The 24,203-nt window shown below is 41.6% G+C and overlaps 1 protein-coding gene across 1 annotated transcript in view; it reads right to left on the bottom strand.

Moving 5' to 3' along the window:
• Window positions 1-23,984, bottom strand: part of LOC122548606 (pancreatic secretory granule membrane major glycoprotein GP2) — a 42,928-nt gene extending 18,944 nt beyond the window's left edge. The window contains exons 1-5 of the mRNA XM_087975910.1: window positions 23,909-23,984; window positions 17,529-17,617; window positions 15,968-16,072; window positions 13,280-13,440; window positions 13,055-13,190 (exon numbers count right to left, since the gene is read on the bottom strand). Of these exons, the coding sequence (XP_087832036.1) occupies window positions 13,055-13,190; window positions 13,280-13,440; window positions 15,968-16,072; window positions 17,529-17,617; window positions 23,909-23,984 (567 nt within the window). The remainder of the gene's footprint in view (window positions 1-13,054; window positions 13,191-13,279; window positions 13,441-15,967; window positions 16,073-17,528; window positions 17,618-23,908) is intronic.
• Window positions 23,985-24,203: the final 219 nt, after the last annotated feature.

Below are 24,203 nucleotides of genomic sequence, written 5' to 3'. Positions count from 1 at the left end.
GGCTATAAGAGCTGCTCCTTTTTTGAGGTATTTTAGGTGTTGGAGGTGAATTCCTCGAATTCCAGGAGCAGCAATTACTGTTTTATATGCTAATGCATTGTTTTGGAACTTTGGAAAAAAAAAGTCAAAACAACAGCAGTTTTAAAAGGGAGAAGAGCAGACAAAGGCAGCACATGGTGAGGGCAGGAGAGAGAGAGAGAGAAAACCTGCACAGTTACTGCCTTTGCTGTTTGAATTCGTGTATCGCTGGACATCGGAGTTCATCTGGGAAAATTAACAAACAATGAATTTCACAACTAATCTTGGAGGAACTGTTGGGCGAAGTTCACAGCACAGAATCGGATAAGTTAATTGTTGTTTTAAGTCTGTCCAAGAGAAAGGCTGCAGTAGTGAGTACAGTGGATTCTTTCTTGATTATATGTTTTTGGAGATAAGTCTCTTGATTAAACTTAAAATGTAAGCCATAGCTATTAATTTAACCTGGGGCAGTATTTGTAGAGGAATAAGACGGTGTTATTTTCTGGGTCTGTAGATTGTGAAGGAGCAAAAATGTCCTTTGCAGTGTCAGGTGTGGGAGTTTAAAGAGAGTTTAAGGGTTACTGCGGATTATATCTGCCATAAATGCTGTTGGATGCGAATCTTATCAGATTGAATGGATCGGTTGAAGAGACAGTTAGAAGCGATGAGGAATTTGCAACAGCAACAGTATGTGATGGATGGCAGTTATAGGAAGGGGGGAAAGTCTCAGATACAGTCACATAGATGGGTTAACTCCAGGAAAGGTGAGAGAGGTCGGCACCTAGGGCAGGAGTCTTTTGTGGATACACCCATTTCAAACAGGTATGCTGTTTTGGAAAATGTAGGGGGTAATGGATTCTCAGGGGAACGTAGCACGAACAACCAAGTTTCTGGTATTGAGACTGGCTCTAATGCAACAAGGGGTACGTTGGCTTCCAAGAGATCAATTGTGTTAGGGGATTCTGTAGTCAGAGGTACTGACAGAAATTTCTGTGGCCAGCAGCGAAAAAGCAGAATGGTGTGTTGCTTACCTGGTGCCAGGATCAAGGATGTCTCAGAGAGGGTGCAGAATGTTCTCATGGGGGAGAGGGGCCAGCAAGAGGTCATTGTCCACATTGGAAACAACAATATACAGCAGGAACCCCATCACCAAGCCCTAGGGCACTCCATTCCCTATTAACACCTTCCACCCCAGCTCCTCCATTACGTAACACCCTCTGCTGCTTTCTTTCATTCAACCAGTTCCTTTCCGTGAACTCAAACTGCTTTTGATGTCAGAAGCCATGTTCATTAGCAGCTGTATCATCTTAGTCATGCCATGGTAATAATACTGATAGAAAGCTTGTGGCATTGTTTACTGTAAGTGTGAAGTGACACTGTTTTATGACTTGTAAAGCACAACATAGTATTCTGCTACATTGAAACTCTTTAAAGTTGTAAAGTCATTTGCTGATAAATAAACATTGGGTGAGTTACTATTTAGGTTACCATGACTTGGAGGTGCCGGCTTTGGACTGGGGTGGACAACGTTAAAATTCTCACAACACCAGGTTATAGTCCAACAGGTTTATTTGCAAGCACTAGCTTCAGAGTACTGGTCCTTCATCAGGTGGTTGTGGAGGTTAAGATCATGCTCACGGAACAAAGGAGTTCAGTGTCATGGAGAGAAAGGATTCTGGGTAATCCAAGATGGAGGACAGGAAAAGTTTCCATCTGTAACAGTTGCTCTTTTTTTGAGATATTTTAGGTGTTGGAGGTGATTTCCTCGAATTCCAGGAGCAGCCATTATTGTTTTATATGCTGTTGCATTGTTTTGGAACTTTGGAAAAAAAAGGTCAAAACAACAGCAGTTTTAAAAGGGAGAGGAACAGACGAAGGAAGCACATAGTGAGGTCAGTGCAGGAGGGAGAGAAAAAGGCATTTCAATGGTATATGAATAGGAAGGGTTTGGAGGGATATGGGCCGGGTGCTGGCAGGTGGGACTAGGTTGGGTTGGGATATAGGGTCGACATGGACGGGTTTGACCGAAGAGTCTGTTTCCATGCTGTACGTCTCTATGATATAGGAATGGAAAAGGTTGAGATTCTGAAGGGAGATTACAGAGAGTTAGGCAGAAATTTAAAAAGGAGGTCCTCAAGGGTAGTAATATCTGGATTACTCCCAGTGCTACGAGCTAGTGAGGGCAGGAATAGGAGGATAGACCAGATGAATGCATGGCTGAGGAGCTGGTGTATGGGAGAAGGATTCACATTTTTGGATCATTGGAATCTCTTTTGGGGTAGAAGTGACCTGTACAAGAAGGACAGATTGTACCTAAATTGGAAGGGGACTAATATACTGGCAGGGAAATTTGCTAGAACTGCTTGGGAGGATTTAAACTAGTAAGGTGGGGGGGGGAGACCCAGGGAGATAGTGAGGAAAGAGATCGATCTGAGATGGGTACAGCTGAGAACAGAAGTCAGTCAAACAGTCAGGCCAGGCAGGGACAAGGTAGGACTAATAAATTAAACTGCATTTATTTCAATGCAAGGGGCCTAACAGGGAAGGCAGATGAACTCAGGGCATGGTTAGGAACATGGGACTGGGATATCATAGCAATTACGGAAAAATGGCTCAGGATGGGCAGGACTGGTAGCTTAATATTCCAGGATACAAATGCTACAGGAAGGATAGAAAAGGAGGCAAGAGAGGAGGGGGAGTGGCATTTTTGATAAGGGATATCATTACAGCTGTGCTGAGGGAGGATATTCCCAGAAATACATCCAGGGAAGTTATTTGGGTGGAACTAAGAAATAAGAAAGGGATGATCACCTTATTGGGATTGTGTTATAGACCCCCCAATAGTCAGAGGGTAATTGAGAAACAAACTTGCAAGGAGATCTCAGCTATCTGTAAGAATAATAGGGTAGTTATGGTAGGGGATTTTAACTTTCCAAACATCGACTGGGACTGCCATAGTGTTAAAGGTTTAGATGGAGAGGAATTTCTTAAGTGTGTACAAGACAACTTTCTGATTCAGTATATGGATGTACCTACTAGAGAAGGTGCAAAATTTGACCTACTCTTGGGAAATAAGGCAGAGTAGATGACTGAGGTGTCAATGGGTGAGCACTTTGGGGCCAGCGACCATAATTCTATCCGTTTTAAAATAGTGATGGAAAAGGATAGACCAGATCTAAAAGTTGAAGTTCTAAATTGGAGAAAGGCCAATTTTGACAGTATTAGGCTGATTGGAGACAGATGTTTACAGGTATGGGGACAGCTGAAAAATGGGAAGCCTTCAGAAATGAGACAACAAGAATCCAGGGCAAGTATATTCCTGTCAGGGTGAAAGGGAAGGCTGGTAGATATAGGGAATGCTGGATGACTAAAGAAATTGAGGGTTTGACTAAGAAAAAGAAGGAAGCATATGTCAGGTATAGACAGGATAGATCGAGTGAATCCTTAGAAGAGTATAAAGAAAGTAGGAGTGTACTTAAGAGGGAAAAACAGGAGGGCAAAATGGGGACATGAGATAGCTTTGGCAAATAGAATTAAGAAGAATCTAAAGAATTTTTACAAATATATTAAGGACAAAAGGGTAACACGGGAGAGAATAGGGCCCCTCAAAGACCAGCAAGGCAGCCTTTGTGTGGAGCCACAGAAAATGGGGGAGATACTAAATGAATATTTTGCATCAGTATTTACTGTGGAAAAGGATATGGAAGATATAGACTGTAGGGAAATAGATGGTGACATCTTGCAAAATGTCCAGATTACAGAGGAGGAAGTGCTGGATGTCTTGAAATGGTTAAACGTGGATAAATCCCCAGGACCTGATCAGGTGTACCTGAGAACTCTGTGGGAAGCTAGAGACGTGATTGCTGGGCCTCTTGCTGAGATATTTGTATCACTATATTCACAGGTGAGGTGACGGAAGACTGGAGGTTGGCAGACGTGGTGCTACTGTTTAAGAAGGGCGGTAAAGACAAGCCAGGGAACTATAGACCAGTGAGCCTGACCTCGGTGATGGGCAGGTTGTTGGAGGGAATCCTGAGGGACAGGATGTACATGTATTTGGAAAGGCAAGGACTGATTCGGGATAGTCAACATGGCTTTGTGCATGGCAAATCATGTCTCACAAACTTGATTGAGTTTTTTGAAGAAGTAACAAAGAAGATTGATGAGGGCAGAGCAGAAGATGTGATCTATATGGACTTCAGTAAGGTGTTCGACAAGGTTCCCCATGGGAGACTGATTAGCAAGGTTAGATCTCACGGAATACAGGGAGAACTAGCCATTTGGATACAGAACTGGCTCAAAGGTAGAAGACAGAGGGTGGTGGTGGAGGGTTGTTTTTCAGACTGGAGGCCTGTGACCAGTGGCGTGCCACAAGGATCGGTGCTGGGCCCTCTACTTTTTGTCATTTACATAAATGATTTAGATGCAAGCATAAGAGGTACAGTTAGTAAGTTTGCAGATGACACCAAAATTGGAGGTGTAGTGACCAGCGAAGAGGGTTACCTCAGATTACAACAGGATCTGGACCAGATGGGCCAATGGGCTTAGAAGTGGTAGATGCTGTTTAATTCAGATAAATGCGAGGTGCTGCATTTTGGGAAAGCAAATCTTAGCAGGACTTATACACTTAATGGTAAGGTCCTAGGGAGTGTTGCTGAACAAAGAGACCTTGGAGTGCAGGTTCATAGCTCCTTGAAAGTGGAATTGCAGGTAGATAGGATAGTGAAGAAGGCATTTGGTATGCTTTCCTATATTGGTCAGAGTATTGAGTACAGGAGTTGGGAGGTCATGTTGCGGCTGTACAGGACATTGGTTAGGCTACTGTTGGAATATTGCATGCAATTCTGGTCTCCTTCCTATAGGAAAGATGTTGTGAAACTTGAAAGGGCTCAGAAAAGATTTACAAGGATGTTACCAGAGTTGGAGGATCTGAGCTACAGGGAGAGACTGAACAGGCTGGGGCTGTTTTCCCTGGAGTGTCGGAGGCTGAGGGGTGACCTTATAGAGGTTTACAAAATTATGAGGGGCATGGATAGGATAAATAGACAAAGTCTTTTCCCTGGGGTCGGGGAGTCCAGAACTAGAGGGCATAGGTTTAGGGTGAGAGGGGAAAGGTATGAGAGAGACCTAAGGGGCAACGTTTTCACGCAGAGGGTAATACGTGTATGGAATGAGCTGCCAGAGGAAGTGGTGGAGGCTGGTACAATTGCAACATTTAAGAGGCATTTGGATGTGTATATGAATAGGAAGGGTTTGGAGGGATATGGGCCGAAGGCTGGCAGGTGGGACTAGATTGGGTTGGGATATCTGGTCGGCATAGATGAGTTGGACTGAAGGGTCTGTTTCCATGCTGTATGTCTCTATGACTCTATGACATTTAACCTATACCCTCTTGAACTCCCCAATCCCGGGGAAAAGACTGTTTGCCTATCCATGCCCCTCATGATTTTATAAATTGCTATAGCGTCACTCCTCCAATGCTCCAGGCAAAATAGCACCAGTCTATTTAGTCTCCCCCTATAGCTCAAACCCTCCAACGCTGGCAACATCATTGTAAATCTTTTCTGAATCTTTTCAAGTTTCACAACATCCTTCCGATTGGAAGGAGAGCAGAATTGCACACAATATTCTAAAAGTGGCCTAATCAGTGTCCTATACAGCTGCAACATGACCTCCCAACTCCTATACTCAATACACTGACCAATAAAGGAAAGCATACCAAACACCTTCTTCGCTATCCTGTCCACCAGTGACTTCACCTTCAAGGAACTATGGACCTGCACTCCAAGGTCTCTTTGTTCAGCAACACTCCCCAGAACCTTACCATTAAGTGTACAAATGCTGCCCTGATATCCCTTTCCAAAATGCAGCACCTCACATTTGTCTAAATTGAGGTCCATCTGCTACTCCTCAGCCCATTGGCCCATCTGATAATTGTACTCTGAGGTAGCCATCTTCACTGTTCACTACACCTCCAATTTTAGTGTCATCTGTAAACTTACTAATGAAACCTCTTATGCTCACATCCAAATCATTTATATAAATGATGAAAAGTAGTGGACCCAGCACCGATCCTTGTGTCACCACACTGGTCACAGGTCTCTAGTTTGAAAATCAACTCTCCACCACCAGCCTTTGTCTTCTACCTTTGAGCCAGTTCTGTATTCAAATGGCTAGTTTTCCCTGTATTCCAGGTGATATCATCTTGCTAACCAGTCTACCATATGGAACCTTGTCATATACCTGACTGAAGTCCATATAGATCACGTCCACTGCTCTGCCCTGATCAATCCTCTTTTTCTTCAAAAAACTCAATCAAGTTCATGAGACACAATTTCCCACACACAAAGCCATGTTGACTATCCCTAATCAGTCCTTGTCTTCCCAAACACTTGTAATTCCAGTCCTTCAGGATTCAATGCAACAATTTGCCCACCACTGATGTCAGGCTCACCGGTCTATACTTTTCAGAGTTTTCCTTATCACCTTTTTTTAAATAGTGGCACCACATTAGCCGATCCCCCGTCTTCTAATACCTCACATGTGGCTATTGATGAGACAACTATCTCAGCAAGAAGTCCAGCAATAACTTCCTTAGCTTCCTACAGAGTTCTAGGGTACATCTGATCCTGTCCCAGGGATTTAACCACTTGTATAGGTTTTAAGATGTGCAGCACCTCATCCTCTATAATATGGACATTTTACAAGATGTTGCTATTTATTTCCCTGTGTTCTATGTCTTTCATATCCTCTTCCATAGTAAACACTGTTGCAAAATACTTGTTTAGTATCTCCTCCATTTCCTGCGGTTACACACATAGGCAGCCTTGATGATCTTCCAGGGACCCTATTCTCTCCCTAATTACCCTTTTGTACTTAAGGTACTTGTCGAATTGCTTTGGATTCTCCTTAACCCTATTTGCCAAAGCTATATCATGTCCCATTTTTTGCCTCCTAATTTCCCCGTTGAGTATACTCCTACTGCCTTTTTACTTTTGTCGGGATTCACTCAATCTCTGCTTGACATATGCTTCCTTCTTTTTCTTAATCAAAACCTGAATTTCTCTATTCATCCAGTGTTCCCTACACCTACCAGCCTTGCTCTTCACCTCATCAGGAACATACTGTCTCTGGACTGTCATTATCTCAATTCTGAAGGCTTCCCATTTTCCAGCTGTCCCTTTACCTGCAAACATCTGTCTGCAATCAACGTTTGAAAATTCTTGCCTAATACCATCAAAATTAACCTTCACCAACTTAGAACTTTAACTTTTAGATCAGGTTTATTTGTTTCCATCACTGTTTTATATCTAATAGAATTATGGTCACTGGCTCCAAAGTGCTCCCCCATTGATACCTCAGTCACCTGTCCTGCCTTAATTCCCAACAGTAAGTTAAGTTTTGCACCTTCTCTAGCAGGTACATCCACAGACTGAATCAGAACATTTTTGTGTACACACTTAATAAATTCTCTCCTTCTAAGTCCTTAACACCATGGCAGTCTATGTTTGGAAAGTTAAAGTCCCCTACCATAAATATCCTATTATTCTTACAGATATCTAAGATCTCCTTACAAATTTGTTTCTCAATATTCTGCTGACTATTGGGGGGTCTATAGTACAATCCCAATAAGGTGATCATCCCTTTCTTATTTCTCAGTTCCACCCAAATAATTTTCCCTGATGTACTTGCAGGAATATCTTCCATAAATGCAGCTGTAATGTTATCCCTAATCAAAAATGCCCCCCTTTCTATCCTTCCTTTGGCATCCATACCTTGGAACATTAAGCTGCCAGTCTTGTCCATTCCTGAGCCATGTCTCTGTAATTGATATGATATTCCTGTCCCTTTTGGTGCAGTTCCCTTGCATGAGAAATATAATCATGGATAACAATTCCAATTTACAGGAATGGTCCCTTAGCTGTTGACAATGTGAGCTAGCTGCAGAATTCAACTCTGTTCTGAAGATACCTGTTCCTACTCCTGACGCATACCTCTTCCCATTCTGAATATCCCACCAAAGTGTCAGCTCGTGCACAAAGTCTGTGGCAGCTTAATTCTGCTTAACAAAGTCGTAGCAGCAATTGATATTCAACACCCAATTTTCCAGGTTGCGGGGCAGAAATTTTATCTCGTGTTAAGCCCATCCACTAAGGTAACATCAAAGTCTCAGTCACTTGTAAAGTAGTAGCATCTCCATGCCACTAATCTGGCCATGACTTGTACAATAAGTTCAATCTAAAGTGCATTTTAACAAGGAAAGATATCACATGCAAAAGGTATAAAAAGAAAAAAATGGATGGACAAAGGAGGAAATATTACAAGGGTGTCAAAGACCTTGATTAAATAGCTAGGCCTTAAGCCTTAACAGATCAGTGACCAAAAGCGTGGTCAAATAGATAGATTTTAAAATAACATCTTAACTGGAAAAACATGAAGTGATTTATTTTGGAAGATGGAATTTGAATGCAGATTATAGGGTTCAAGGCAGGATTCTTAGCAGTGTGAAGGAATAGAGGGATCTGGAAGCCCACGTCTATAGACCCCTCAAAGTTGCCACCCAAGTTGATTGGGTTGTTAAGAAGGCGTATGGTGTGTTGGCTTTCATTAGAGAGGGTATTCAGTTTAACAGCTGCGAGGTTATACTGTAGCTCTATAAAGCCCTGGTTAGACCATACTTAAAATAGTGTTCAGTTCTGGTCGCCTTATTATAGAAAGGATGTGGAAGCTTTAGAGAGGGTGCAGAGGAGATTTACCAGAATGCTGCCTGGACTGGGGAGCATGTCTTATGAAGAAAGATTGAGGGAGCTAGGGGAATTTCTCATCGGAGTGAAGAAGGATCAGAAGTGACTTGATAGAGGTGTACAACATGATGACAGGCATAGATGGAATAGATAGTCAGAGACTTTTTCCAAGGGTAGAAATGGCTTTCACGAAGGGTCATCATTTTAAGGTGATTGGAGGAAGGTTTAAGGGAGATGTCAGAGGTACGTTCTTTACACAGAGAATAGTGGGTGTGTGGAATGCACTGCCAGCAGTGGTAGTAGAGTCAGATATGTTAGGAACATTTAAGTGACTCTTCGATAGGCAAATGGATGATAGTAAAATGAAGGTTGTGTGGGTTAGTTTGATCTTAGAGTAGGATAAAAAGTCGGCACAACATTGAGGACCATAAGGCCTGTACTGTGTTGTACTATTCTGTGTTCTCTACATTCTATGTTAATTAAGGGAAGTGGAGAGGTGGAGGAGCCCAAAGTGTTGGGTTTAGACAACTGAAGGAAAGTATCTTGTAGGGCTGAGGTGGTCATTGATGCCTGGTGAGAAATCTGTTTCAATGTCCAGAGCTTATTTGAACAACTTAATGTATCTTTTTACTTCGAGATAGGCCTTGCTGGAATTCTCACAGAATTCTCCGACATTTCTTGCCACAGCCCACATTGTTCTGGTCCCTATAGGATTTACCCACTATTTATTCCATGTGGTTGGTTTTTCAGATTTACCTAACCAGTCTTAACCAGGAACAGGAAAAGGGAACAGGAAAAGCCAAGGCTAAGAAGAGATCTAAGTTTGAAAGTGATGGGCAAGAGTTGTGGATGAGACAGAGGATTGGGGATGTGAAGTGGAAATTAGTAGTCTTCATGATGGAGAAAATACAAGGTCAGGAACAGAGATCAGGATCAAATAGAGTGCAGAAGTATAAAAATATGGAGTTGGTGGTGTCGTTAAAAATGTCAGTTGTCTTCATAATGTTAAATCACAGTCATCCATGACTGAACATTACACAAGCAATCTGATCACATGCAGGGGCAGTGGAAGCTGCAGGAGATAGAGCTGAGTATTGTTGGTGGCCCTATGAAACTTGACCCTGCTATTTAGATGGTGTTGCTGAGGGTGGAATGTAAATGAGGAAGAGTATGGAGTTAGATGTAAATCTTTGGAGAACCCCAAAGTGAATGATCTGGGAGCAAGAAGAGTAGCCTTTGCTTAAGACTGGTTAGGTAAATCTGAAAAACCAACCACATAGAATAGTGGGTAAATCCTATAGGGACCAGAACAATGTGGGCTGTGGCAAGAAATGTCGGAGAATTCTGTGAGCATTCCAGCAAGGCCTATCTCGAAGTAAAAAGATACATTAAGTTGTTCAAATAAGCTCTGGACATTGAAACAGGTTTCTCACCAGGCATCAATGAATTATGTATTAAGGAGTTTATTGATTGTTAACAACCTTATTAACTGGATATCTCACCTCACAGCTTCCTATCCTGCTATCAACCACAAACAAACTAGACGTTAAAGATTCGTGACAATGCAAGTCAAAGGGGGTACCTGGTGATATCAGCTCACTGCTGACTGTGAACGGCACCCAGAGTGGGCAGGGTAGTGTCTTAACCTGTAAGGGAGGGCTGTGTAAAACTCACTAATGTGAAGTCCTTTACTGAGTGAGAAGGCTACACACAGACTCCTGCACTGTGCAGGACACAGAGCTGCAGAATCCCTAATCCCTGGTGATCCTCTTGAGTTGTGCTGTACACCTCCCTAACCCAGACATTGCAGACGACTTCATTTAACTTCAACAGGTTCTGTCTGGATGCATCACTACCTGGTATGGCAACTGTACCATTCAAGATTGGAGACAGTTACAGAGAGTGGTGAACTCGGCCGGAAAATCACAAAGGCCAACCTCCCATCTATAGAATCCATCTGCCTGGTCCGCAGTCAAGGAAAGGCTGCCAGCATTCTCAAAGAGCCATCCCACCCTGGTAATGTTTTTCTACAACCTCTACATCGAGGAGAAGGTACAGAAGCCTGAACACACGCAGCAGTCGATTTCGAAACAGTTTTTACTCTATTGTTGTTAGAATACTGAATGGACTGATAAACTCTTAACATTCATCAGTACCTGTGTTTTTGTTTTTGCCACTGTTTACCTATTATTTACTTATCTATGCTATTTAACGATATGATCTGCCTGTATTGCTTGCAAGACAAAGCTGTTCAAGTGCCTCGGTACACATGACAATAAATTCAATTCAATTCAATTCATCACTTTTAGACACAGAGGCCAGGGAAAGAATAGAACCATTTGACCATGAGAAACAATGGTGCCAGTAGAACCGTTTGCCCTCTATCAGCCTTGTTCCTCTTGCTTTCACATGCTGCAGCAGGCTGTCAACACAAACATCGCTCCATGGTACATTCTGAATGGACATGAAGCTGATCACCATGCTGGAACATTTACATTTAAATCTACACAGAAGCTCAAATAGTTCTACTGCACAACCAATAATATTTTTGCAAACAAGATACTTTTCATACAGTGTGCTGTCACCTGTGTCACCAAAGTGCCCTCAAAACATTTTTTTTCTTTCTTTACCTCGCACCACATTTCAGTGTTGCCCCGGGTTCTACAGCTGGGATGTAGGGGACCTGCTCAGCCGTGGTACTTATTGATCCTAGAGCTTTGCTGGGATGGCCCTGGGGTTGTTTGAATTTAGATAGCTCAAACATGCTGATGGTCTTCTTGCCAGAAGAAGGTGGATCATCCTTGGCTTCAACTTTCAAGGATTGGAGGGGGCAGGCGGGGTGGAAATGGGAGTCCTGGCCAACACTGGAGTGTCCCGAGAGGAGACTTCTGAGCAGCCTGTGTGTGTGGAACTTCCTTGGCCATGTGCCTCCTGACGCCACCCTGTTTCCTTATGAGGAGGGCACACCTGGCCTACACACCAGGTCCCCTGTATCACTGTCATCATGCCTTCAGTCCTGTGGACCAATGTCTGGGATGAAGAAGTGCGGGCCTGTTGCCCCTTGACAACAGACCTTGAGGACCCTGATACTGGCTCTCCATGGCAATGTGTCCTTGGAAGCAAATCAGACAGTCTCTTGACTGAAGGAGCTGGGCCTCTGTAGCACAGTTTCTCTGTGATGAGGGTCATTACATCCCACATCCCTGTCTGCCACTCCTGTTCCGTCCTTTGCATGTCAATGAAGTCCCTGATTGCCAACACCACAGGGTCCTCTCTTGCATGGAGCCAAGCTGGTGGCTGATCTCTGGCAGTCCTCTGAGTGCCAGTGGCTTGGGCCATTTCTTTCCCAGCCAGCTTGGGAGCTGTCACAGTGACCTGCTGACTAGCTAGAGCTCCCACACTTTCTAAAGCTCATGTTCCCACTGAGGTTTCAGTATCTGAGCTGGTGGTGTATACAGAAGACAACCTTGCTGATGATTCCTCTGAGCTGTCTGACTTCACTTCTTCAGATGTCAAGGAGATATCTTCAGGTGAGTCAAGGATAAAAGAGTTCAGTGAATTTTTTTTTGAAGTAAGGATAGATGACATGCTCTAACGTGGAGGACAATACCAGAGGAGAGGAAAGCATTTTAGATGTAGAGAGTTGAGTGGTCAACATTTTGTTGAGACATGCATTCAACAAGCCAGCAGCACGTAGCATGGACAAGCTAATCACAAATGGAAGATACAGGAGGATTTAGAGATTACGGTAGGTCAGGAGCAAAGTGAATAATTTAATTTGTCCAAGAGTAACATACATCAGCTGGGCACAGCTGTTGAATGTATGTCTGGTTCCATGACTGGAGCCCATAATCTGAACTGACATTGCAGCACGGCACAAAGGAAAATGTGATATTAGCGAAGGTGGAGGCTTTTGATCTGACAATTGAGTGCAGGTTTTACAAAAAGAACCATAAAGGCCAAATGAACCCAAAATCCTATTTGGAGAGGGATTGATCGTAAAACTAAAAAGGTAGAGGAGTTCTGGAGGAAGGTGCCACTCCTCTTTTCTCCCATTCATCCTGTGTATTCTTCTTTTTCAGATAACAATGCAATTCTCTCTTGTGTGACTCAAATGGACCTCCCTCTACCATACTCTCAAGCAGACCATTCCAGATCCTAACCACCCAAGCACACTCTCATTTTATCCTTTGCCTGGCCACATCCTTCGCTGCCCCCACAAATTTATAACAGTACAATTTATAAAAGTGACACAAAGCTTGAATCACAGCTGGAGGAGAGGGTACTCATACCATGTTGACTTTCACATAAATGTTATCTTCCAGACTCAGAAAAGGGACAGTCGTCCATTTCTCCTTATAACTTTCATCTTTGAAAAGTATCATCGAAATAGAGAAGTTCCCATCTTCAGTATTCAATGTAATAGTTCTAGAACAAGCAAAGTGAATTAGCACTGAAACACATTTTCACACGTCATGCCAAAAAGTTTTTATCAACTTCAAACACAGAGCAGTTACCTGATGTCAATACTTATCTTGTTTTCAGCATTGAGCTGCTGTACAATATAGTTCATTGGGTATCTACAGGCAAATGTGATGTTGACGTAGTTTCTGGTGATAATGGCAGAGCTGTTGTTCTGTATTGTATTACTAAACATGATGTACAGATCATCTGAAGTCTGAAATCAATACAGCAATTTTTTAAAAAGAGCATTAATTTACAACAAATAAATTAAGACAGATGAGAGGGCATTTGACCATCTAACCCCAACAACCTAACTTTTCCAACTTAGCACAACCTTCTTCCCCATCAACTATAAGATGCAAGGCCATTCTCCCAGCACATTAAAACTGATCTTTAGTTTAATAACATTCAAAGTCCATTCCTACAGCACCTTACCCCAGACCATCATGCATTCCTCTGATGCATTCAGTCTTCCATTAAAGTACATGCCTCTAGTACATCGAGGAGTACATTTTATCATGGATATGAAATGGGCAATACCAGCTTGGTCACTGCAGTCGAGTGAAGTGAAGACCTGGTGCTTCATGGCTGATCCACTATCATCCACTTTACACCATATCATAGGTAAATCTTTACCCTTAGGTCTCCTATTAAAATTCCGTTCTTCAAATACACCAATTCCCTCGCATAAGACTAATCCTCTAGTACATTCATTCATTATTAATGTTTATAACCCTGTCTACTACTAGATTAACTTCCACCAAAACCCAGTCAGGGATCTGGAGTAGTAGAAGGCTAGAAGTTGTTATATTGGTTGCTGAGCTCATGCTAGTTTGTCTGCCTTCCGTGATTTTTTTTTCTTCTCTCATAGGAGATAAGCATCATTGGCAGGCAACATTTATTGATGAAGGGCTTTTGCCTGAAACATCGATTTTCATGCTCCTTGGATACTGCCTGACCTGCTGTGCTTTTCCAGCACCACTCTAATCTTGACTCTGATCTCCAGCATCTGCAGTACTCACTTTCGCCTAGGCACCATTTATTGCCCATCCCTAGTTGCTCATGATACTGTGGTGGTGAGCTGCCTTCTTGAACTGCTGCAGTCCATGTGCTATCAGTAGACCCATAACGCTGTTAGGGAGGGAATTCTAGGACTTTGACACAGCGACAGTGAAGGAACAATGATATATTTTCAAGTCAGTAGCTTGAAGGGGAACTTGCAGGTGGTAGTGTTCTGTGATGATGATGCTCTTTTAACAGGTTATGTTGTCCTTGTTTTTTTTTTGTCAGGAGATCATAAATACGCAGGTTCCAAAATGTCTGGGTTTATCTACTTGAGGAAGCTTTAAGAGAAAACAATTGCACAATGAAAGGGGAATGGCCAGTTTTCCCAGCTCAGCTTTTCTCTGATTTGGGTTTTAACAGTTGGGCTGGTCAGAGCAAGCAGTCAGTCAGTTTTGAGGCTGTTGGTCAAAGAAACAGTTACATGGAAGAAGGTGTTCCATGTTGAATCTCTCTGCCGTCTCTCTCTCTCTCTGACATCTCTTTTGTGAGATCCTGAGTTTGATTCTTCCTTTTTTGCAAAGGGGTGATTATGGGGATTGTTGCAAATATTTGGAACAGCATCATTAAGTTCAGATTGTCTGTTGCATTTTTAAGTAAAGTTATTCTATATTCCATTCTCTTGTGTTTGTGTTTCATTCATCTTGAAAATAAATTCTATTTTGTTTAAAACTAAATTGTTGGCCCAACTGCATCACTCCTGAAATATCCACTATTCACCTGCTTAAAACAACTAGAAAAGTTTGGGTTTGGGCTACCTTCTTAAAATGTTTTGAGGGGGTCTGGCCTGGTCCATAACAGTTCCCATGTATCTGCTGCCCTTGTCCTTCTGGGTGGAAGTGGTTGTGTGTTTAGAAGATGCTGTCTCAGGATCTTTGGCTACTTTCACATACATTGAAAGTGTTGCCATTAGGGCAAGGTTTTGCAGAACACAAGCTGTTGGTACTATTGCATTTCCGAATTTGGAGAGGCACTGGATCCCTTTAAATGGTGTGCTCCACAGCAATATAAGATTTGTTGTGGACATCATTATAATTTTTTGCTGAATAGTGAAGAGAATACAAGTAAATGGTCATTAGCCAGGCCAGCAGGAATAATCTGGCTATTAAGCAATCGGCTAGGTCAATCTCCCTCTCCCTGAAGCTCAACAAAGTTCCTTAGAGTGAAGGGATCATGGCATCATACTGAACTCACAAAGGTAATATGAACTTGAGTTTGAAGAACTGGGCATTAATGTTCCTGACAACTCAGAAGTAGAAGGATTTGGTAATCAATGGAATAAATAAGAGAGTCTTTATGAAGACTTGTGGTAGGTTAGTGGAGTGGGTAAATATAGATGACTTTTTTAAAAATGACAGTACCATTTCTTTGCTCCCATGCACAGACAGCTATCTTTTATTTTGTAAATTCCGACAACGAATATGTTTCTCATTAATAAGTTAATTTTAATGCATGAACTTGGATCTTTGCAAACCCACAGGATCCTCAATGAACTATCTCCATATCAAGAATTGTTACCTGCTTACTCTTGTCCGTCCTGAGGGTTTTGTTAATTTAATGAGGGAAGAATAATCTCACTTCATGGCACTGATGTTAACTGCGAGTCAATATTGCATGTCTGTAACTCTGCCAATCTTTCATCATCAAAATACAGCAGTGAGAAGTTAAAGGGACTGTACCATAATGGTGCCACAATCTGAAAGATTGGTCTTTACTCTGAACACGTAGAAATCTTCAGTCTCCAACCCATGGCATTCAGGATTATTCAGATGTAAATCCCAAATCTGGAAGGAGTCAAAGATTTGATAAATCTAGCTGGAATTGCAAATGTTCAGATACCAACACTTTACTATCACTGTCAGTGTTTACTAATAAGATTGACACTGTTTTGATGTTGAATTTTGGTGTCAGACAATAACTCACAATATGTTAAAATAACTCACCAAGAAGGAGAAGCTTGCAGCTCTGCCTGTGGCTGCCTCCACATGCATGTTTACCCTATTCTCCAAGGTTAGACACTCAGTAATTTAGAACAAGGGTGTGAGAAAACTAAATTAAATGTGTAGAAGAAATAAAGGCACATATCACCAGTGCACTGTCCTGTGGAAATCACAGCGCTTTCTTGCCAGCACTCTCCTGAGGGAGCACGAGTTGGCATGGAGATATAAGGGGCTATCAGGATTAACTGAAGAGTGAGGCACTCGAAGGTTAGGGCTAAAGGGCCTAACTGTATCTAAAAGAATAATGGCAAAGTCTCAGAGAACTGAAGTGGGCCTACTAACCATCCCAGCTTAGGACTCCTCCAGCTCTGTGTATTCTGAGGAATTGCTTCCTGTACCACTGAATTCAACTCTCACACACATCCATATCCCTGCCCTCACCCCAGAGTTTAATGGGACTCTTTAATTTGACTGGGTCTGTTGACTTGGGAAATTTCTGTCCCTTAATCTCCTAAATAACCATACATTTTTCAATGGAGGTTTAATTTTCTTTATGGATCCATATGGTTTCAACTGACACATTTCCTGCATAACCCATATACAGTGCACTGTATCATCACTTTTCATTGCTGTTCTGTCACAGACTAGGTATTCAAGGTCCTTCCATAACAACGGGTGTTAGGTGTTTCTCATTTACCTGAAGGATCTATAAACTATCTCACAAAGGGCCCTCATGTGGTGCAGTGGTAGTGTACCTACCCTTGGACCAAGGGACCCGGTTTCAAGTCCCACCTGCTTCAAAGGTGTGTAATAACATCCTTGAATAGGTTAATTAGAAAAATAAGTTAACTTTTTTTTTTAAATCAAATAGCTCACTAGAGGAGTTTTGTGGAACTTTGGTAGTATCCCTACCTCTGAGCCAGAAGGCCAGATCAAGTCCTACCTGCTCCTCAGGTGTGCAATACCATCTCTGAACAAACTAGATTTTAAAAATCAAATGGTTCACTAAACAAAAGTAAATCAAATAGCTCATTCTCTCACAGTAGTTCCCATTTAACAAATGAAAGTGTTTTATCTTGATGCTGTTATAAAACCAGAAGAACAATCTTATACAATATTAACATGACTTTTTTCAATCCTTTACTACAGAGCAATAATTAAACAAAATTGGAAAACATGAACTGAAGACTGTCCAGTAACAAGTGAATGTCATGTATATATTTAGATAACTCAGTCTGCACATTTATATATTCACTACAGTGTTTATCTTGATCACCTTGCCCTTTCATTATTTACTCACATACACTGGAGGATTCTTCATTAAGAAGAAATATTTGGGGATTTCCACTTCCATCAAGTCCTTGGTGCACATTACTGTTTCATTGATTTCTAAAGAAACAGAAGATGGATTTAATTGTTATATATCAACTGTAAACAAGAAATGTGTGGTTTCTGAGGCAGCGGGGACCTGACCAGGCACAGAAATGTAAAGAAAGCAAATATTGTGGATGCTTGAATTCTTTAACAAATTTAAACAACGCTGGAGAAACCAAGCAGGTATGGCAGCATCTGTGGAGAGAGAAACAGAGTTAATGTTTTCAGTTCAGTATAACTCTTCTTCAGAACTGTGCAGAAAGGAACATAGTGATAAAATAAATCAGCCCTGGAGATTAGATGAAGCAAAGCTACTTATAAAGGCATCTGTTTAATAATGACTGCACTTTAAAAAAGGTGCTTTACTTCATTAGCTTTATAGAGTTTCAGACATGTTCTGAAGTTGATAAAGGCACTTATCTTTCTTTACTTTCTCTGCTGCAGTCAAGAGCCGGTGAGGTTGGGAAAAGGCGAAGGTGGGGAGAGAGATAGAAAGCTCATGTTTATTGGTGGGAATATTATGATGAATTAGAGGTCAAAACTGCAAACAGTGTATAAGTGGTTGCCCTTGGGTATGTTGGAGGGCAGATGCTGGAAAGCCAGCAAGGAGGCCATTGGAGTGTGGCAGTGACAAATGTATGGGCTTAGTAAAAATGGAATTGAAATAAGAATAGAGGTGTGGAGCAGCATGTAGAGGGGAGAAGTGTTTTTAGAAAGGAAAGATGTGGGGGCCAATCCACCTATCCTGCACATTTTTGGAATGTGGGAGGAAACTAGAACATCTTGCAGGGTGGCACAGTGGTTAGCACTGCTGCCTCATAGCACCAGGGTCCAAAGTTCAATTCCAGCCTCGGGTGACTGTGTGGAGTTTGTACATTCTCCCTGTGTCTGCGTGGGTTTCCTCCCACAGTACAAAGATGAGTAGGCCAGGTGAATTGGCCATGCTAAATTGCCCATAGTGCTAGCTGCATTAGTCAGAGGGAAATGGATCTGGGTGGGTTACTTTTCGAAGGGTCGGTATGGACTGGTTGGGCCAAAGGGCCTGTTTCCACACTGTAAGTAATCTAATCTAAAATCTATGCAGACACAGGGAGAACATGCAAACTCCATAGAGATTGTTGCCCAAGGCTAGGGATCGAACCCAGGTCCCTAGTGCTGTGAAGCAGCAGTGCTAACCACTGAGCCACCGTACTGCATGACTCTGCTGAACTTAGGAACAATGCCTGCCTTTGGTCCTTCCAATGTACAGTTGAAGGAAATTGTGATTAATCAAAAAATTGTTGTCAGGCAGCTAGTACAGCAGTAAAGCTGACAGGAATGTTAGTGAGGTCGAACTAGGTGTCATGATATAACACAGAACAGAAGGAGATGACTTGGTTCATTGTGCCTGGATCAATTCTTTGGAAAAGCTATCCAATTAATTTTGCTTCCACTCACTCTTCCATTAGACATGAAAAAAATTGCCCACTTTGCAACTCTCAAATGAAAGTTCTTATTGTATATGTTTCCAACACTATATCAGGCACTGCATTCCAGATCATTACACCTCACTGCTAAAGAAGTTTCTTCAAAAATGAAAACAGAAAATGCTGGAGAAACTCAGCAGATCTGGCAGCACCTGTAGAGAGGGAATCAGAACTGACATTTTGAGTTCAGTATTTGATTCCACAGTATTTTGACCTTACTTGAGTATTTCTTCTGGTTTATTTGCCAATGAACTTAGATATACCTCTGCAAACTGCTTTTCCTTACTTTATCAAAAACATTTAGGATTTTGTACAAGGTCAAGGTCAAATCCCTTGACCTATGCTTTATAGAGAATATATTGGTTTCTCAAATATGGAGGCAAAATACTGGGGTGCAGGAAATCTGATATAAACTCTGAAAATACCGGAAATGTTCAACAGGTCAGGCAGCATCTGTGGAGAGCGAAAGAAAGATTTCAGGTCAATTGCTTTTTTTCCTCAAATGAAAAAAAGATTGAAGATGTATCAAGCAGGAAAAGAGAGGATTAGAGGAAAAACAGAAAGGATGGAGTATGATCGGGTGGAAAAGAAGAAAGATTGAATGACAAAAAGATGATGATGCAAGAAATTGATGTTGGGACAGGAAATAATCGTTGGGTCCAGAGGAAGGTTAAAGGATAGCAGCGTAGATCATTACCAGAATCTATTGTTAAATAAAATGGGAGCAGTGATTGTAATCTGAAATGGTTAAACTCCACATCAATTACCCAGTCCACATTTGGTATCCTGAATGTAGAGGAGACAGCATTGAGCCGCATTGAGAATGGCAAATATATTAAATGGAATGAGAAGAAGTACAAGTAAATCACTGTTTCATCTGGAAGGAGTTTGAGAGGCTTGGATAGTGGAAAGAGAGGAGATAAAAGGATGGCTGCTGCACCTTTAGACGGGATGGAGCCAGAAAAAAGGAGGTGGTATTGTAGGTGGTTGAAAAATGGATCAGGGCATCAAACGGGAAGGAAAAGATGAATTACTAAAAGAAAAGGAGGAGATGAATTGTTGGAAAACTGACCCAATAAAAAAAGCTTCTCCAGTCTCTCCATGTGACTGAAGTCTTTCAGCCTGGTCCAATTCAAAGAAATATTGCCTGAACCCTCTCCAAATACTTTATATCCTTCTTTACATGTGATGCTCAAAACTGTTTGCAATATGCCAGTGGGACCAATTTAGTGTTTTATAACTTCCTTTTTTGTATTCTATATTTAGCTATGGCTCCTATGAGTTATTGAAATATGTATAGAACCAACCTGCTGCTCACAATTGAAGCGACATATAATATGAATCAAGCACGTCAGTCTTGCCTTGACAGGAACCACTTTCACTTGAGAATGCTACATAGTCAGAGATGCTGTCCTTCAGATGAGATTTTAAAAACATTTGCCCTCTTAAATAGATCTGAGATCCCATTGCACAATTTGAAAGAGGATGACTCTCCCCAAGCCCTGCCCAGCATATCTCCCTCAACTGATATCACTAACCAAGATAACCTGGTTATTACCTTTCCAGCATTTATGTGTCCTAGCTGTGCCAAATTAACTTTCTCATTAAATAAAAGTGAGCACACTTCAAAATGTACTTACTTTGCTGTAAAACATTTTGGAATGTTGTATGGAGATGAAAAGTGCTGCATAAATCAAAACTTCTTCTACGAATAGGAGTAGACCATATCACAGCAGTCCCAAGGAGGGGGTGTTTAAAACAGGCAGTGGAGGCCAATGGTGTGCCCAACAATGTTAAATGCTGAAAAGACGTCTTGGGAGAACAAGGCGGAATAACATGTTATGGCTGTAGTCCAAGAGTCTGTTACCTAGACTAGGGCTATAGTTATGAAAGTTAGCTCGCTGAGCTGGAAGGTTTGTTCCCAGCCGTTTCGTCACCATGACTAGGGCTATATTGATGCTGCAAGATGCAGTGAAAACAAACTGATTATAGGAAAGATGGACACGCCACTGGCAAAGAAAAACACACTCCAGGACCTCAGAAATGAAAAAAAGTAACAGAGATGGGGCAATATCTGGAAAAGATGAGACAGGTGAATGTGAACTGGGGAAGGAGTCCAGTTCTTTTGAACAATTTGTTGCCCATTTTTCACTGGTTTAAAGGGAGGGCAACAAGAGATCCACAATGAATGAGTTGGAGGTAAACAGCCAGATCGAGCAGGGACTAGTTGGAAAGCTTTCCAAGCAGTTGATCATAGAAATTGTGTCTGAACCAAAAGTCTGGAAAAGGAAAGAAGATTGACGAGGCTGCTTTTGCAGAGGCAACTGATAATACTCGAGAATAGTGTCCCATTAATAGCCAGTCAGCAGGAGTCTTGATTTGGCAAAGCCTTTCCCTTGCACTCTCCCATTTGCGGATTGCCTGTTCAACTGTTGATCCAGTGTTCCACTTCCTCTCTCCTACTCTCTTCTTGAAAATTCTGTCTCTTTTCCTCTTCTATGAGAGGTTCTTAAAGCCGACCTCATCACCTGTTCTAATGGCTCTGGACATAAGTGGGTGAAAAATTAATTTGACAATACTTCTCTGAAGTACCATGGGACATTTTATGATGCTAGAGGCAATATAAATGCCAGCTGCTGTTGTTGTACAGGCTGGATGTCAGAGGTCCTGTCTGAACAACACTGTGACTAGCCTAAACTGGCCAAGCCTATCAGGACTCCAGAAGCAATCACTCAGAATACTAATTGGCTGTTCTATATGAACACACAAACAATGGCAATATGGAGAGTCTTTGTTCCATCCAGCTTGTCTCGCACAAATAAGTTACCTTGCGACATTTCCAAATTGATCCAAATTCATCTATTACTACATCGTACCCACCTCCTTCCAGCCAGTTTAGATTTCATTTCTCACACAACCAGAGGTGCTGATTTTAAAGGGAAGCCACATCTAAAAAGGAGGTCTATGTTAGTATCCTTTGGGTTTCATTTGCCCACTAACCTGGCAACATTTTTAAAAACTAAAATCAAGTTTATAAAACATGACCTTCTATGAAGTCATATCGGGTGTTCCAAATCATCACTCTCTGTCCATATTGTACATTTTTTGATCCACTCAAACATGTCTCTCTATTACTGAATAGGATACCTGGGTCCATCTCCAATTATAAATTCGATGGCAGCATTACCTTGTTATAGCATATGCGAATCACAGGGAGGAATTTAAGTGGTGTTCACAAACAGTGGCAGAAACACCCAATGAAACTGCAAGTCAAAAAGGAGTTGGGTGGGGGAGGAGAAGATATGGTCCAAAAACTAAACAAGCTCACATAAACCACATCACAAATGATACTTAAAGTCACTCCTGCTTCTTAGTAAACCCACATTAAAAGTGCTTTGCCCCAGGTTTGATGGTTGAACAATGCTGTCTCACTCAAAGTGTATAATGCTTCAGAATCCCCTCTACAGAAAAGATACACCACCCAAATATCTGCAGGTGAAATGTTGCATGGAGATATCAGCCTGGGCTCGGTAAAATGTACTCACCTTTGAGTCAGAAGATTGAGGATTAATTTGATTTGTACCTAAGCACTGTGGAAAATTTTATTTTGCAAGCAGTACAGGCAGATCCTAGCAAACAAGTACATAGAGATCATAGCATGCTTAGACAGAGTGAAGCATAAAAGATTATGGCTGCATAGGAGGTGCACAAAGCAAGATTAACATTAGCAAGACCAACATTATTTGAAGTTGGAAAGGTCCATTCAGCAGTCTAATAAAAGCAACAAGTCCCACTCTGCAGACTTAAGCGTGATCAACTAAAGCTAATGCTTTAGGTGCAGTGCTGAGGGAAGTGCTGCAATATTCAAGATGCTATCATCGGGACACATTAAACTGAGACCCTGTCTGCCTTGCAGGTGACTGTAAAAGATAACTTGACACATGTGAAAAAAAGCAGCATATCTCCTTGGTGTTCTGGTAAATATTAGCAAGTCATTGTCATGGAATCATTGATGTAGAATTTGCAACAACAAATATCACACTTCAATTTTGTAATTTGGAAAGTACTTTGGGACATCTTGAAGTCCATTCTTTTATCCTATCCTCACACCTCTACTACCACCAGGGGATATTAGGCCTCAGCTTCTTCATGGCATTTTCTGTTCTGTCAGTAAACTCACTCCTCTATCTGTACTGATTCCAATGGACCAGAATCTAAACCCTTTCTTTCCTACACCATCCTTAGATCCGCAAAATTCACAGCATTAGAATGACTGTTTCTGAACCAGATGGTGCAAAGCACTGACTATAAACTTGCAATCAATGTCTTGGAATTCCTGTTTCCTAATATACATAAATTTAATAATCGCATACTATGTAATTGCATCCATGTGCCCTGGCTTTCAATAAATTATTGAAAAGAATGCCATTCAGAGGTGAAGGCACATCATCTAATGATCACTTTATCTGACAAACATTGCAAATTCCAGAATATTTCGGCAAGAGAATTTTACCTGATTCAACTGCAATTATCGATTGGAAATTAAGAAATAGAGGTTAGATAAATATATAGATACATAAACACACAGACATATTAAAACATATATTGTAGATAAATAATAAGATAAATAGCAATGGCTTATAGATGGGTAACAAGAGCATTAATCAGACAGAGGTTCTAAATCAAAAGAATTGTTAACTGTGCTGAAGGGAACTGAAGTTGGCAGGAAGAGACACATCCTGAGGGCACTTCCAGGATGTTAGTAAGTTTTGGGATTGCTCACTATATTTTGTGGAAGTAGCTGAAAGAGAACTTGTTGCTGCTTTATCACAGTACTCACCCTTTGCTGCATCAGGAAACGATAAAGTCCATATTGGGAAAAGCACCAATACTAACAGCAAGTTTAAGCCAGCCATTGGAGTGCTGGTTAAATGCACAGTCTTGGTGTAAAGTGTTTAGATTCTGAGTAAAGGATCAGCTTCTCCTTTCTTTGAAAAAACACTTAAATCACGAGTGGGTTTTTCAGCCTTAGTTCCTCACTTGGACCACATCCAGTTACGGAGATTCTGAAAATGAATAGAACAAGCTGGTGGGGACCCTGGAAACAGACACAGAGAGAAACTCTCACAAGGCAT

The sequence above is a fragment of the Chiloscyllium plagiosum genome, unplaced genomic scaffold (assembly GCF_037043375.1).
Source record: "Chiloscyllium plagiosum isolate Xiang-an unplaced genomic scaffold, Cpla_swu_hap1 HiC_scaffold_3, whole genome shotgun sequence".
Classification (NCBI taxonomy): Eukaryota; Metazoa; Chordata; class Chondrichthyes; order Orectolobiformes; family Hemiscylliidae; genus Chiloscyllium; species Chiloscyllium plagiosum.
The sequence above is the reverse complement of the archived record's forward strand: the minus strand, read 5'-3'. Positions and strand labels throughout refer to the sequence as shown.